Source organism: Artemia sp. Qi Xiang Cuo, chromosome 17, assembly GCF_049724085.1.
Source record: "Artemia sp. Qi Xiang Cuo chromosome 17, ASM4972408v1, whole genome shotgun sequence".
NCBI lineage: Eukaryota > Metazoa > Arthropoda > Branchiopoda > Anostraca > Artemiidae > Artemia > Artemia sp. Qi Xiang Cuo.
The window spans coordinates 36161135-36176299 of NC_142810.1; the positions used below are offsets into that span (position 1 = coordinate 36161135).

A 15165-nucleotide genomic window follows, 5' to 3' on the forward strand; every position below is an offset into this window, starting at 1 on the left:
GTCTTAACGATATTCGTTCTCCCTCAAGGTTCAGTATCAAGTCCGTTTTTATTTTTGATTTATGTTAATGATTAATTGCAGGAGAATATTAATCTTGCAATTCTCTTCGGAAATGACACAGCTATATTTGTTAAAGCGAGGGATTCATCTACATTGATTGAAAATTTAAATATAACTGTTTCTTCAGTTAATCGATGGTTTTTTCCAATAATTTAGTACCGAACTTTACAAAACTGAATTTATGGGGGTTTTTTTCGTTCAAAAGGAGCCACTCAAGAAATTTCTTGTCAGGAGCTTCAGGTTGGTGAGCGTAAAATGTATAGGGTCCGGTCATATCGTTATTTAGGAGTTTTTCTTGATCCCCTTTTGTCCTTTCAAAATTATATTGATCATTTATGGATAAAACCTGCTCAAAATCTTGAGTCGATGAATCGCATGAAAAATATTTTAACATGTTTTATATTAAAAATAATTTACCACTCTTTAATTGCTACTTATTTGAAATACTGTTCAATTGTTTAGCTTAATGCCTTTTGGATGCATATAAAATCATTACAGGTAGTACAAAATCGGGCGGTAAGAGTACTTAGAGATTTTTTACATTGACCTTAATATCATCAGAAACAAAAACAAATCAAAAAATTATTTTTATTTGTTTTTATTTTAAAAATAAATCAGAAACAAAAACGATATTCTTTTTCTTAAATTTGTCAGATTTAAAATATAGACAAGAAGTAAATATTTCCATAGCATTTTTAAATTCAAAATCCCAATAATTTTTTCTACAATAAACATCTGCTGATTGTGCCCCCTCGGTCGGCTCGTCGGTGGTCTGGAATATACCGAATTCTTTTGTAAGTTCCAAAAGATCAAGGTTCTCAGTTAGGTACCAACCACCTTTCATTGCATACAAATATAAAATTTTCTTTATGTGTTTTGTTTTTGTGAGCCCGTGTTGGAATGGCCTCCCATTCCCTTCCTGTCCAGCATTTCTTTATTTCTTTGTTACTTATCTTTTGTTGTTGTTTTTTTTTGTTTCTTTTTTGGTTAACCTTATTAATTTTTGCTATTATTATTATTATGACGAAATTTTTTGTTTTTTATATGTCCTACTATTTATATACCCGACTTTACGAGCTCTGCTCTCTGTTGGGGCTTAATGTTCTTTTGTATTTTTAAGTGAATTAAGTAAACAGTTAACAGAAGCAAGGGTATGGCCACCCCAATCTTAATAGTGATAAACTGCACCAATTTACATTTGACATAATTAGATATTTTAATTTCTGTTTGCTTTAGGTCTCATTTATTCATTCATGGTAATTTCTCTTCATTTAAGTTTAACGTGTTTGGACACTATGATTTGTTTGTTTTGGGTTTTATTTATTCGTTCTGTTTACTTTTAGTTTAACGTATCAAATATTTTTATTTTTGCTCGTTTGAAAATATAGTATCGCTCTTTACTTAGCTTTAAATTTTTATTTTTAAATGTGTTTTAAGTTGATATAGTTTTATTGTATGTTAAATATTGGAATGTTCGTGAAATTTTTAGAGCTATAGGTGCATTTGCAAAGCAGATATGGTAAGTCGATTCACTCACTGACTTACTTTAACTCACATAACTTAAGTCCCATCAATTCTTGAAAATAGTTATGGGGCATGTTCTTTCGCCTATCTGTTGATGTGACTCCTATATGTGCTTCTGTTTTCTGCCAGGCGGAGAAGGTACAGCATGGTGAGTGACGAGGAACGCTACTCTCGTCCTTCTCTTTGGGGCACCCTCTAGGGAGAGAGCCGTGTATACGGCCTTAAAAGATAATTTTTGGGAGACGAGTGCTTTCCATACAGTTGTAGTATCTCAGCCACCTGAGTTTTGTAGTTTTATTCTGTAAAGGTTGGTATGTTTTTTTTTAGACTTAAGAGAAGATAAGTCTCACAATGGCTGATTCTATTCCGGGGTAGAATTTCTCCTTTTAGATACAAGCGTTACACTGTGAGTATGACCACTCCAGCTTCAAACTCAGATCAAAATCAAATCGAGTTCTAGATCTTAGCTATAAAAAAAAAATTGAAAAGAAGTTCAAATCTCGAGACACACCTGACTAAACTCCACGTAAAACTTCAATCGAGTTCATCATTATTCCCTCTGGAAATCAACGAGTTGACGCTAACTTTTCCCCAGAATATTTTCTGAGTTGTCGTTGCGCAGCTGCTAAATACTTACCAGAGAAGGAACTAACAGATATTCCCCTTAAGTCAGTAAATATGCTTCGTGAAATAATAGCATCGGATCAATACTTTTTACTTGTCGCATTGCGTATAATTCTTATACTTTTGCCCCAGACGGGAGTCGCAGATTTTGAGGAATATAAGGATTTTGTGGAACCCTTAGCAGGTATGTTTATAATGAATTTTTTTTTAGTGGAAACTATACCAACTTTAATATGAAATATATGAGGTCGATCATATTTCTTCTAATCTGTGCTGATTTTATGTTATTTTTGTTCTTTAGTAGAACGAAAGGGTTTTTTGTATCTTGAGAAGAGAAATTTGTAATTCTGCATATTTTCATTACTCCAAGGTAAAAACGAATGAAGTTTGAGCTATTGAAAACAACATATTAAGTAGAAAAGCGCTTAATTGTTTTTATTTATAACAAATTTCTTTAAAACTTCTCAAGTTTTCTTTTATTACTACTACTACTAAAAACAACTCATCGCAGCACCAAGCCGCCTGAGGCCAACACAGCTACACACGCTCCTCCTCCATCCCAATCAATTCAAAGCCTCCCTTTTTACACCCTCCCAGGAAGTTACCGTTTCCTTTAAATCTTTCTCTATGACGTCCTCACACCCCAGACGAGGACGACCTGCTTTCCGTTTAGCCCTAGACAGTTGGCCAAAAAGGAAAATCTTCGGCACTCTGTCATCCTTCATCCGCACAACGTGCCCTAGCCACCTCAACCTTTCTTACATTATAAACCTAGAGAGCGGTATTGAACCACATTTTTCATATAGCCTATTGTTTGGAATACGGTCAGTCAGCCGGGTACCCAGACCAATCCTTAAGCAATTTCTCTGTGAAACATCTAGCAAATCTTCATCCGCTTTTCAGATGCCCATGCTTCAGAACCATGTTTGACTACTATAATCACTGTAGCTTCCAATATTCTAATCTTGGTTTGCAAACTTGTCTTCCTATTCTTCCAAACTTTTTTCAATTGTGGAAAAACACCCTAATCATTGGCTATTCTACTTTTAACATATTCGCTGCTCCACCGTCTTTACCAATAATACTACCAAGGTAAGTGAAGCTGCCCACTTGATCGGTTTATTCGTTGCCCAGCATCACCTTTTCATCTTCACTTATTCTGAGTCTTAGTGATATAGTCATCTTAACATCAATTTTAAAACCTATTCTAGCACCCTGAACTCGCAAAGCCTCTAAAAGCTCATTCATTTTGCTCACACTTTCATCTAGGATGCTTAAATCATCAGCATAATCTAAATCCAGTAGAGTTTTTCCTCCCTATTTGATTCCGTGGTCTCCCATTGCCTTTTCTTTGCTCCTTAAGACAGAGTCCATAAAAATAATCCATATAAAGGGGGATAGAACACAACCCTGCTTAACTCCTGATTTAATACAAAACCAGCTGCTAACTTCATTTCCTACATTAACTGCAGCAGTGTTATTCTTGTACATAGCACTTATCACTTTAATGTAGTTTTCTGGTATACCATACAAGGATACAACCTTTACTAAAGCTCTTCTATCAACAATATCGAACGCTTTCTCTATAAAACTGATAACGCCTGCTCTATAATCTATAAAACTGAGGAAAAGCTAAAGCTCTTCTATCAACAGAATCGAACGCTTGCTCATAATTTATAAAACTGAGGACCAAAGGTGTTTGAAAACTCAGGCACTTCTTAATTATTAACCTAAGAGCGAAAATTTGGTCGACACATCCTCTAAAAACGTTCTTCTCTTAAAACATTGTCCACATCATCTCTCAGTTTAAAAAATATCATATTATTAAGTAATTTGCTACCGACAGAGACCAGACTATGCCTTGATAATTACCACACTCACTCTTATCACCTTTCTCATAAAGTGGCTTAAATAAGGTTTTCCTAAAAATCGTTAGGTACTTCTCCTTTGTCAAAAATCGTGTTCATAATCTTCAGTAACTTATTTCTAACTTCATAGCCACCATATTTAAAAAATTCATTTACCACACTATCAGCACCTAGAGCCTTATTGTTTTTGAATCCTTTTAGTACTGTCGCTAATTCTTCATCATAAAACAAATTTTCCTTCATATCCAAGGTATTACAAACTTTTTTCATTTTCCTCTATATCCTTTCCTGCATCTCTATCTCAGTTTAGCAAATTCTCAAAATGTCCTGCCCATCTCTATTTAACTCTTTCCTCATCGCTAATTGTGGCCCCGTTCCTATCTTTAACTGGGACAAGTCCGGGTTGACTACTCCCTCTCAATTTATTAACATGGCAGTACAACATTTTACTGTTATGTCGTCTAGCTGCAACTTCCAGATCCTCGGCAATTTTATCCCTCACTTCCACTTCACACCTCCTTAGTTCATATTTTAATGCTTTCTAATCACGATTATGAAGTCTAATATTTTAATGAATATCTATCTAAATCATATATCTATCTCATATCTTAATGAAAAACAACTAAATAGAAGCTAATATGTAAACATGACGAATGAATATTATTATATGCTATAAAAATAGAGAGGTACTGGTGCATTATATGGGCCTTTCTAAAATTTTTATTAATGCTAATGAAATAAAATAAAATAGGATGAATATATAATAATTTATAAACAAATTTGGGCTATATATTTGCACATTAGGGGGGGCGTTGGGTAGCGCATAGCATATATTAAATACGTAACCTAACCTAGGTACCCCCCCCCCCTAAACAGTAAAAAACAACAGTTTAAATATCGTAAACGCAATGAAAACCACGTATTGCATTGTATTACTCTATAGCGGTCTATTGTATTAACCCGTCTGGCGGGTTTTTCGTGACTGGTTTCCTTGTAAAGGCTCATATAACGCACCAGTACCAATAGAGATGAGCTACATTTATGAAGAAATACAAATTGCATTTTCCTTCGACTTTTAGCGTTAGGCTAGTAAAAGTACGGTTTGACCGGGACAAAATTGCAACAAAAGGTTTTTTTGCACCAAAATGTTCAGAAAAAATCGCTGAACAACTTATTCAAAATCTACTAAAATTTCCCGCCAGGAAAACCTTCTGGGGCTGCTTAAAGAGGGTGGAAGGGGGCGAAAAATTAGGTATTTACATTTTTGACATTTAGGAAGCTTTTTTTACACTAAAATGTTCAAAAACAATCGCTGAAGAACATATCGAAAATTCACTAAAATTACCTTTCGGGAAAACTCTCTGGGGCTGCTTAAAGGGGGTGGAAGGGGGCGAAAAAATAGGTTTTTTAATTTTTGACATTTGGGAAGCTTTTTTTACACTAAAATGTTCAGAAAAAATCGCTGAACAAAATATCCAAAATCTGCTAAAATTGCCCGCCGGGAAAACCTACTGGGGCTGCTTAAAGGGGGTGGAAGGGGGCGAAAAATTAGGTATTTACATTTTTGACATTTAGGAAGCTTTTTTTACGCTAAAATGTTCAGAAAAAATCGCTGAACAACATATCCAAAATCTACTAAAATCGCTCGCCGGGAAAACTCTGGGGCTGCTTATAGGGGGTAGAAGGGGGCGAAAAAATAGGTTTTTTTAATTTTGATATTTGAGAAGCATTGTTTACACTAAAATGTTCAGAAAAAATTGCAGAACAACATATCCAAAATCCACTAAAATTGCCCGCCGGGAAAACCTTCTGGGGCTGCTTAAAGGGGGTGAAAGGGGTGAAAAAACCTTTTTTCAATTTTGTTATTTCAGTACGTTTAGAGACTCGATTCTGGTATAAATCAACTCGCTGAAACAGAAAATGATGTCACTTTTATTGTAACACTTCTCTAACTTATATTAAACAACAAAAAATAAGATTTTAATAACTCCATTGCCAAAATAAAGGAAGTAGCTTTTCTTCCGAAGTTTTACAGAAAGATCAGATCAATGAGTGCCTGTGCTGAAATAAATGCCTCAATGCAAGGTCTGACTAGCCTGAGTTACTCAACAATTGATCAACACGTCGAAACGTTCCAGTGGCGGATGAAGAGAGATACTGATGACACGGAGGTGGTCCTAGACTTTTTGCGAACCCTGATTCTGTTCAGAGAACACGGAGGGTTCCTCAACATCGTTACCGGCGTAACTGTACCAGCTAATGTAGATGCGGACACCGCGAAAGAAATTGGAGCTCGAACTCTAGACGAAATGAATGGGAAGGCAACTGATTCATTTTCGTTCCGGAAGAAAGACAAGGCTGTTACAATGTCATCCAAATCAGCTGTTAACATCGATGGTGAACCGGTTCATATAGATCAAGGGCTTCTGTTCCAGCGCTTAGCTACGGTGGCGAACCGGGAAGAATTCGATCTTCGAGACCTTTTGTCGTATGAGCTTTGTACGTATCCACCATCCCTTTTTGGATCCTATGAAGTTCTGCGTCCTGCCGACAAATCATCTCTGTCAAACGCAATTCGAAAGGCGTCATGGGACCATTCGGATGAGCGCTTAGACTCGTGCCACTATGTCGTTGACGGCGGCTGGCTGCTCTAGAAATTGACTTGGCAACCCAACTCGTCATTTGACTTCATTTGCGAAAATTACGTCAAGTATGTCACCACTAGATTTGGAAAACCTTCAGTTGTTTTTGATGGATATGAAAATGGTCCTTCTACGAAAGGTATGGCTCACCTCAAACGTTCCAGGGGTAAACAGTGCCCAGTGGTAGAATTCACTGGTACAACAAAATTAACAAGAAAGAATGAAGAGTTCTTGCAAAACTGCACAAACAAGCAGCAGATAATTCTAGCGATAGGAGAAAAATTGTCCTCAGCAGGTTGATCGGTAAAACATGCCTCTGCTGACGCGGATGTCCTGATTGCAACCACAGCCATTCATAATGCAAGAACTCAGTTGACGTGTCTCATCAGCAACGACACTGACCTCCTTATCCTTCTCCTCTATCATGTCACTGCCACCCACCAAGGCCTGTATTTCAGATCCGAGGCGAAAGCTTCAAACGAACATAAGCTTTGGAATATTTCCTCCATCAAACAAAAAGTAAACGACGTGTGTCATTCAATTCTATTCCTGCACACGTTCCTAGGCTGTGACACCACTTCGAGATTACAAGGAATTGGTAAATCTGTCGGACTGTCATTGTACCGGTCCGATCCGTCTTTCCGTGAGGCCTCTAAGGTCTTTATGGACTCGAAGGCTACGAAAGACGAGCTCATTGTAGCTGGTGAACAAGCTCTTTTGAGAATTTATAAAGTAAAGCCTGAAAAAACTCTCTAGTCCTTGAGACATCGTCTGTTCTTTGTCCAAGCTCGCTTTCTCTTCCGCATTTGTTTGCCGTGATCGGATGCCTCCCAAAACCTCAGCTGACAAGTTCCATTCTTTTTGTGTGTATTTACAGGTAATGGAATGGAAAAGCGAGGCTGCTGTGATGAAACCAGAAAACTGGGAATGACGACTCTCTGCTGATAATTAATCCCAGTAATGACGGAGAAGAAACCAGCTCCCCAAAGTCTTCTTCAAATTATCCTCCGCAAATGCAAATTATGTTGCGATACGGTCAGATGCACTTGCCGTAAGAATAGCATGCCCTGCACACTTGCTTGCGGAGAGTACATGGGAAGAAGTTGTAATAACTCTGAACCAACATCTCTAGAAGAAGAAGAATTTTAGTTTTTTGCAATAACGGTGGTTGTGCTCTTTTGTAGTGCTCATTAATGAAATGATGATTCTCAATATTATGTGATCTAAAAATAATGATTATCAAAACTGTGGTTTATATATAGACGTGTTAATGTTTTTGTTTTCCAACTGTAAAAGAAGCCGATAATAAGAATGATTTTTCAAATTTCTATGCGTCTATGCCTATAGTTTCCCTTTTTCTGGAGTCTGGTCTTCACACGGTTGATTCTTATGGGATAACCAGGTTTCCAACGATTAGCGAAGCAAGAAAGAGTGGGGTACTTCTCTACTCCTTTAAATTGCCGTTCGAGATTTTCCTGTGTTGCTGTTTGAAGTATTTCCGGCTTCCATAGATCTGATTTTTCTAACACTTCGGAAGAAAAGCTATTTCCTTTATTTTTACGATGGAGTTATTAAAATCTTATTTATAGCTTAATATAAGTTACAGATGTGTTATAATAAAAGTAACATCATTTTCGGTTTCAGCGAGTTGATTTATACCGAAATTAAGTCTCCGAATGTACAGAAATAACAAAAATCGAAAAAATTTATTTACCCCTTTCACCCCCTTTAAGCAGCCCCAGAAGGTTTTCCCGGTGGGCGATTTTAGCGGATTTTGGATATGCTGTTCAGCGATTTTTTTAAACATTTTAGTGTAAACAAAGCTTCCCACACGTCAAAAATGAAAAAACCTATTTTTTCGCCCCCTTCCACCCCCTTTAAGCAGACCCAGAGGGTTTTTCCGGCGGGCGATTCTCGCAGATTTTGAATATGTTGTTCAGCGATTTTTTTGAACATTTTAGCGTAAAAAAAGCTTTCTAAATGTCAAAAATATAAATACCTAATTTTTCACCCCCTTCCACCCCCTTTAAGCAGCCCCAGAAGGCTTTCCCGAAGGGCGATTTTAGCGGATTTTGGATATGTTGTTCAGCGATTTCTTCTGAGCATTTTACTGTAAACAAAGCTTCCCAAATGTCAAAAATGAAAAAACCTGTTTTTTCGCCCCCTTCCACCCTCTTTAAGCAGCCCAGAGGGTTTTTCAGGTGGGCGATTTTAGCGGATTTTGGATATGTTGTTCAGCGATTTTATCTGAGCATTTTGGTGTAAACAAAGCTTCGCAAATGTCAAAAATGAAAAAACCTATTTTATCGCCCCCTTCCACCCCCTTTAAGCAGCCCCAGAGGGTTTTCCCGGCGGGCGATTTTAGCGGATTTTGGATATATTGTTCAGCGATTTTTTCTGAACATTTTGGTGTAAAAAAATCTTTTGTTGCAATTTTGTCCGGGTCGACCCACTTTTCTCCGTACTTTTACTGGACTACATGTGGAGCAGGCTGTGTGGTATGTTTTAACAGTGAACAACCCACGGCCTTAATCCAAATAAAAAAATTTAAATGTAATGGGTCCCACTATTGAAGTCTGAATAAAAGTATGGCTGTGTTTTAAGTTTGAAAACCAGACCCCCCCCCCCTCCAAAATGAAAAATTAGACTCCAATTGGTCCCACTGTTGAAGTCTAAAGAAAAACTTGGCTACTTAAAACCATCGGCGTTCGGAACTAAGCTAAAAGTATATTTCGTGTTCAAACCATTCCGCGCCCAAACTATAAAATCCTACACGCGACTCAAAAATTATACTTATAAAACTAAAGAATTGTATACGATCTTCTCCTTTGACACCGCAGGGCTTTTTTTATGACACAAGTGTTTTGTACCTCATCACCACTTGTAGCAACCATTTTTATCACCAGGATGGTAGGTCGCAATTCGTATGTTTGGTCTACCCATTGACTGTCTATCTTTACCCTCCTCTATCTCTGAAAATAAAAGAAAATATAATTTACACATTGGCAAGTGAGCTTTATATTTTTTTAATTGTTATATTGTAACGAGCTTATATTATTTAATTGTTATATTTTGAAATACTGCTGATACCATAATTTAAAATTCTTAATATTTTCAGGATGGATTTTCGGGATAGAAGCTACAGAATCCATAACACCACCACTCCCGACAAAGAGTATGGCACTTCCTTTGCTGTTCATTGGTTTACCCTTCAAATTCATTGAAATGTTGAGCCCCTTTCTAAAAAGCGAATTAAGGATTAACTTAGTTCAACCACACCTTCTTCTTCTGATTCCACGTCTTGTATTTACAGTTTTATCATTTCTGAACGATTTTGTGATGTATAAAGTTTCAAAAGCTTGTAAAATAAGACCATGGACAAGCTTAACCTTACTTGGAAGCTCACATGTAATGCTAATTTTTGTTACAAGACCCCTAAGAAGCTCTTTTGAGTTGTGCTTATTTTCACTATTATTATGGTGTGTCGTCGAGAGTGTCCGAGGAACAGGCGCTTCTCTTTTATATGAAAAATATATTAATAGTAAGTTAGCAGTGGCAAAAGTGATGAAAGATAAAGTAAATTTAAGAAAAAAGGGAAAAGTGATTAAATATCACAACTTCAAGCATATGAATAAAATTGCATTTTTATTTACGGTCGGGATATTTAATCGCCCTTCTTTTGTGGTTTTTGGGCTAGTACCTGTATTCTATTGGTTATACAGAGGTTTGGACTCCTATAAAAGCTTATATATTACATTTCACCTTAGAATGATATCTCTGCTACCAGTTTTTGTTATTACATCTTACGTGCATATGTTTGTTGACTCGCTGTATTATAAGAACATAGACTGTATAAGATTGCTTATTTTTCAGTTTAGTTTTGACGATGTTATAATAGCTCCCATTAACTATGGTATTAGTTTGACTGAAAGAGTTGAATGGAAGAAAGTCGAATTTAGGTCTGAACAAATCTATAATATGGTATCAAATGTAATTTACATGTATGGTATCTTGGGAGTTTTTGCGTTTTTAATTGTTTTAAAAATATTTTATCATACTATTATGGAAGTTTGGCCCCAAAAACCCAAGTATCTCACATTATCTGGAATGTTTGTTACAACGTATTTTTTTTCTTTATTGTTACTGTCATTTACAGAATATGATGCGCCAGTTCATATAGTTACCCTTTTGCCAATTTTTAGTTTAATCTTTTCTTCTGTTATGCATGGGCAAACTGGAATGAAAGGGAAATTTTTAAGGGCTGTTTGGTATTCTTGGAATATGTGTCAGTGCCTTTATTTAGGGTTTTTTAATCATGGATCATACCAAGGAGTGCTTAATGAAATCTCAGGCCATTTGAAAACGCGTCCAGCAATGACCCAAACTTTCGTCATTTTAGTGGATGAGTTTCAACCACCTTTATACCCCTTATTCGTGAAAAAAGTAGACGCATCAATAAAATTATCGAACGGCCTGGCTTACAAACCCACAAAATTAACCCATATTTATGATTATTCTGCTATGAACGATACGGAAATCACGGAATCAATAAGTGGTAATGTTAGGCTATTATTAGAAAAAATGGAGGTGACAAGTTACAAATATGAAATGTTAGTTTTCCTTCCAGCTGCAATATCAAAATCTATCGTAAGAAATTTGCCCTCAAATGTCAAATTAAAGTTACAAAAGCGTATATATCCGCATATTAGCATGTATGACCCGATCGATCTCTCTGACCTGTGTTCTAAAAATAGAGGCGAGTTAAAATGTGAAGATCCATGGAAGTGGATTCAGAAAAAATTGAAATTGCTGTCGGTCGAATTTTACAGAACTATGTTGTGATCTTTCACATTTTCAAGTTTGTGCGAGCAATCGTGTGCATTATATAGATACTACCACCGATAACTTTACCTACTTACTCATTTGTGTTAGTAAACAGACCATTTGCAATGTTCGGTAAAAATACACAATGTACCACTCTGTTTCTCTGCGCTTGTGGTGACCATGCATTAGGAGAGAAGAAAAACTCCTTGTTGCTTGAGCTCTTTCTTAAATATTTTCTTATTGGTTTTCGTCTCACCGTGGTTGTAGCCAGAGGGCTATAGGCTCAGTAGGAGTGAGTACATTCTAGCGGGCACCGAATCACAATCGATTTTTGAAGGCGTGCTATTCCCTAACATAGTAACCAGTAATTCCCCTAGATTATGATAAAATGGAGATGTAGTGGGCTTGTGCAAAATTTTGCTCCAATAGTTTTAACACTTTCTTTGGTTTGGCCTATCAAGGGAAACAGTAAACAAACTGTCTACTACACCCATCATATGGAGGCTTATGCCTAGGTACCACATGTTTCCATACGCTTCCCTGTTAGACTTTTATTCATCTCAGTATTAATGATAATAATAATATTTTACTTTCACAAAAACCAACAAGAGTCCTGGCAGAAGGAACAAAAACACAAAAGAACAAAGGACATTATTTATCATCAAAATATAAATACGGTCCATCATCAATCTACTGAAAAGCAGGTCTGCGGTTCATTCTTAGCCCCAACACTTTCTTCAGCTTTCAAATACCCCCAAAATCCTTTTTTCCCATTATTCTTATCTAGTCATTTTTATCAACAAGACTTCTTTCAAAAAGTTATTTTCTTAACTCTACCAATTCCGTACATTCCCCTATAAATTGCAAACAGTTTTACCCGATGCCCCGATCATTGGGCAAAAGCAAGGACCATTTTATCGCCTAGCCTGACCCATTCACTCCTTTCTTACCCTAGATGGTAACCCATCCCCTCTCATATTTACCGATTAGCTCTGCTCAACCCCGATCCCTCCTATCTCAAAATAACACTCTTCCTCCCACGCCTCTGTAACCTCTCCATATAAATCTAGTGACTTGGCTTTTTCCGCTTTGAACGTCCAAACCTGCACCTTCATTCTTTTTATTTTACTAGGCCGCGAGCTATTCTTGTTCTCACGCATTAAGTCTTAACACGCCACTTTTGCAAGACAGTACCTTGGCACCTTCAGGAGCTTTTCCTAAAACCTAATCATAGTTACCTGTCTTCTACTTCTCAATGGTATCAACCATAAGTACCCCTGAATTTCTAAGTTATTGACGAATCTACTTACCCCGAAAACATTTAAAATTACTATACCTCGGCACTTTAACACTTAAAAAATTTTCATGCCCCCAAATTGCACTGCTTTAGCAAGAAATATTCGATTATACATCTTTGCATCATAAATTTTTGCTACTAGATCGCATTCATGACATAAGAGTCTGGCTTACCTTTGGCCAAACTTATCTCAACTTTGTTTTTACCAGAATTCCCCTTTGCTGTCAATTTACAACCCAAATATGTAAAATCTTCGTACCCTTACACACAAGCTCTCTCTTTCCGTCACCCTTCTTCCTTTTCTGGACGGTACCACCACTGAATTCCTAACATTCAACATCAGTCTTGGTCTTCCAAAATTCGCTCTTTTCCGATTTCGAACTTCAAACTGGGTGTAAAACTTACATTTCTACCCATTAGACAAACTAAGAATTAATAGCCCCTCTCCCCTGAATTTTGCCTGTCTTTTACACATGAATTTACTCTATTCAAGTCAATCCGAACTAAAAAAAAAAAAAAATAGAGAAGTGCAAATCGTGTCTCTTGTTATTTCTGGATTTATTTGTCGATTTCTTAACTATCGATAACTATCGATTTCCATATAGACCAAACATATTTAGCCAAGTCGAAAAACATACTTAGATAACTCTGGATAATAAAGAATCTTAATAGAAAAAAGAAGCCGCCTGATAGTTTTTTGTCACCGGGACACAGCAAAAGCACAAAAAAATATGAACAACGAAAAAACTTAAAAAAAATTTATTCAAAAAATTAAAAAAAGAATCATTCAAAATTTTTGCATTTCAAAAAACTTATGTTGTCTTTCAAGCATTTTCATCTTTCAGATTCAGCAAGTTTTGTTTTTGTTATTAAAAAGATAGTAAAGCTTTTGGTCCTTTTAATGGCAGATAGGTTTTCAAAAGCTCGGTTTTTGTCCACCCCTTTGGGTTTTAACATGTCAGGCTAAAGGCAGTCAACTCTGGTTTCTTCAATGCTGGCTATCCCATTTTAAATATATATTTTGAGTTTTCAGCTTCAGTATTAGTTGTTTTGTTTGTTTTACTTCAGTCATCATCTGTGACATCTTTTGTTAACACAATTATATATCCAGTTGTCTACATACCTGAAGATTTTGTTAACTTATTAAAGGATTTCTATTCACACTTTGTGCTATTTTAACCTAAGCGTCTTACATTTGTTTCTATCTTGAATATATTATATTCTTTGTTGCCACTTTAGGAGAAATCTAGTAAGGAGCAAACTCTGCCCCATAGTAACCGAAAATTTAAAAGCTCATTTTGAAAAAAAACTGCAAAGTGGAGAAGAATCGCCGTTTCAAGCTGATGCAGAAATGGCAATGATTATTCCGATTAATTTTATCGGTTATAGTTCCTTATGAAAGTAATCATGTGGGAATTACGAATTTCTAAATAGTGTACTCGACTATAAATTTAGTTTATCAGAGACAATGCTTTAGCGGTGCCTATTGTAAGAACTGTTTATTAAGAACCATGTGTCATGAATGCATAATTCAATGCATAATAAGTGAAGAAACTTAGGAGGACGACCTTTTGACTGGAAATTGAAAGTCCTAGTGACCTTTTGACGAGTAAAGACTGATTGGAGGGTAACCAGATTTCTGTTGTACTAACCAGCCCCCGTAATCCCCCAAGATATCCAATAAAAATTTTGGGACATGTATTTGTTCAGAATAATCAAAAAAGTTAAATATGCCTTCCAGGATGATATGACCCTCACAACCCCTGGGGTAAAGCCCACAAAAAAAAATCTGAATTCTTAATCAAACATTTCGTGGTAATGAACTGCAAGTAAGAAGCGACCCGGCTCAATGGTAGTCGAAACTCTAGAAGAAGGGATTTTGATACTAATAGATAAATCAAAAGAATGAGACTTTAGGGCTGATTTCAAATATATAAGTTTCATCTGGTTTAATCCTACCCATCAAAAGTTACGTGCCTGAGAAAATTTGGCTGATTTTCAAAACAAGGGGGAAAGACCCCCTAAAAGTTATTGAACCTTATTGAAAATCAGACCATCATATTCAGCGTATCAGAGAACCCCACCTTAGAGTTTTCAAGCTCCTATCTACAAAGATGTGGAATTTTGCATTTTTTGCCAGAAGGCAGATTACGGATGCGCGTTTATTTATTTTTTTTTTTCTCCCAGGGGTGATCGTATCGACCCAGTGGTCCTAAAATATCGTGGGTGGGCTCATTCGAACGTAAGTTAAAAGTTCTAGTGCCCTTTTTAAGTGACAAAAAAATGGAGAGCAACTAGGCCCCCTCAAACACTAATTTTTTTCCCA

General features: G+C 36.4%; 1 protein-coding gene across 1 annotated transcript; it reads left to right on the forward strand.

Moving 5' to 3' along the window:
• Positions 1 to 2262: 2262 nt before the first annotated feature.
• On the forward strand, positions 2263 to 14018 carry PIG-Z (phosphatidylinositol glycan anchor biosynthesis class Z). Its single transcript, XM_089102848.1, has 2 exons — positions 2263 to 2392; positions 9837 to 14018. Exons 1-2 carry the CDS (start codon positions 2263 to 2265, stop codon positions 11558 to 11560), a joined length of 1854 nt encoding a protein of 617 aa, XP_088958974.1. The 3' UTR covers positions 11561 to 14018.
• The last annotated feature ends 1147 nt before the right edge of the window (positions 14019 to 15165 follow it).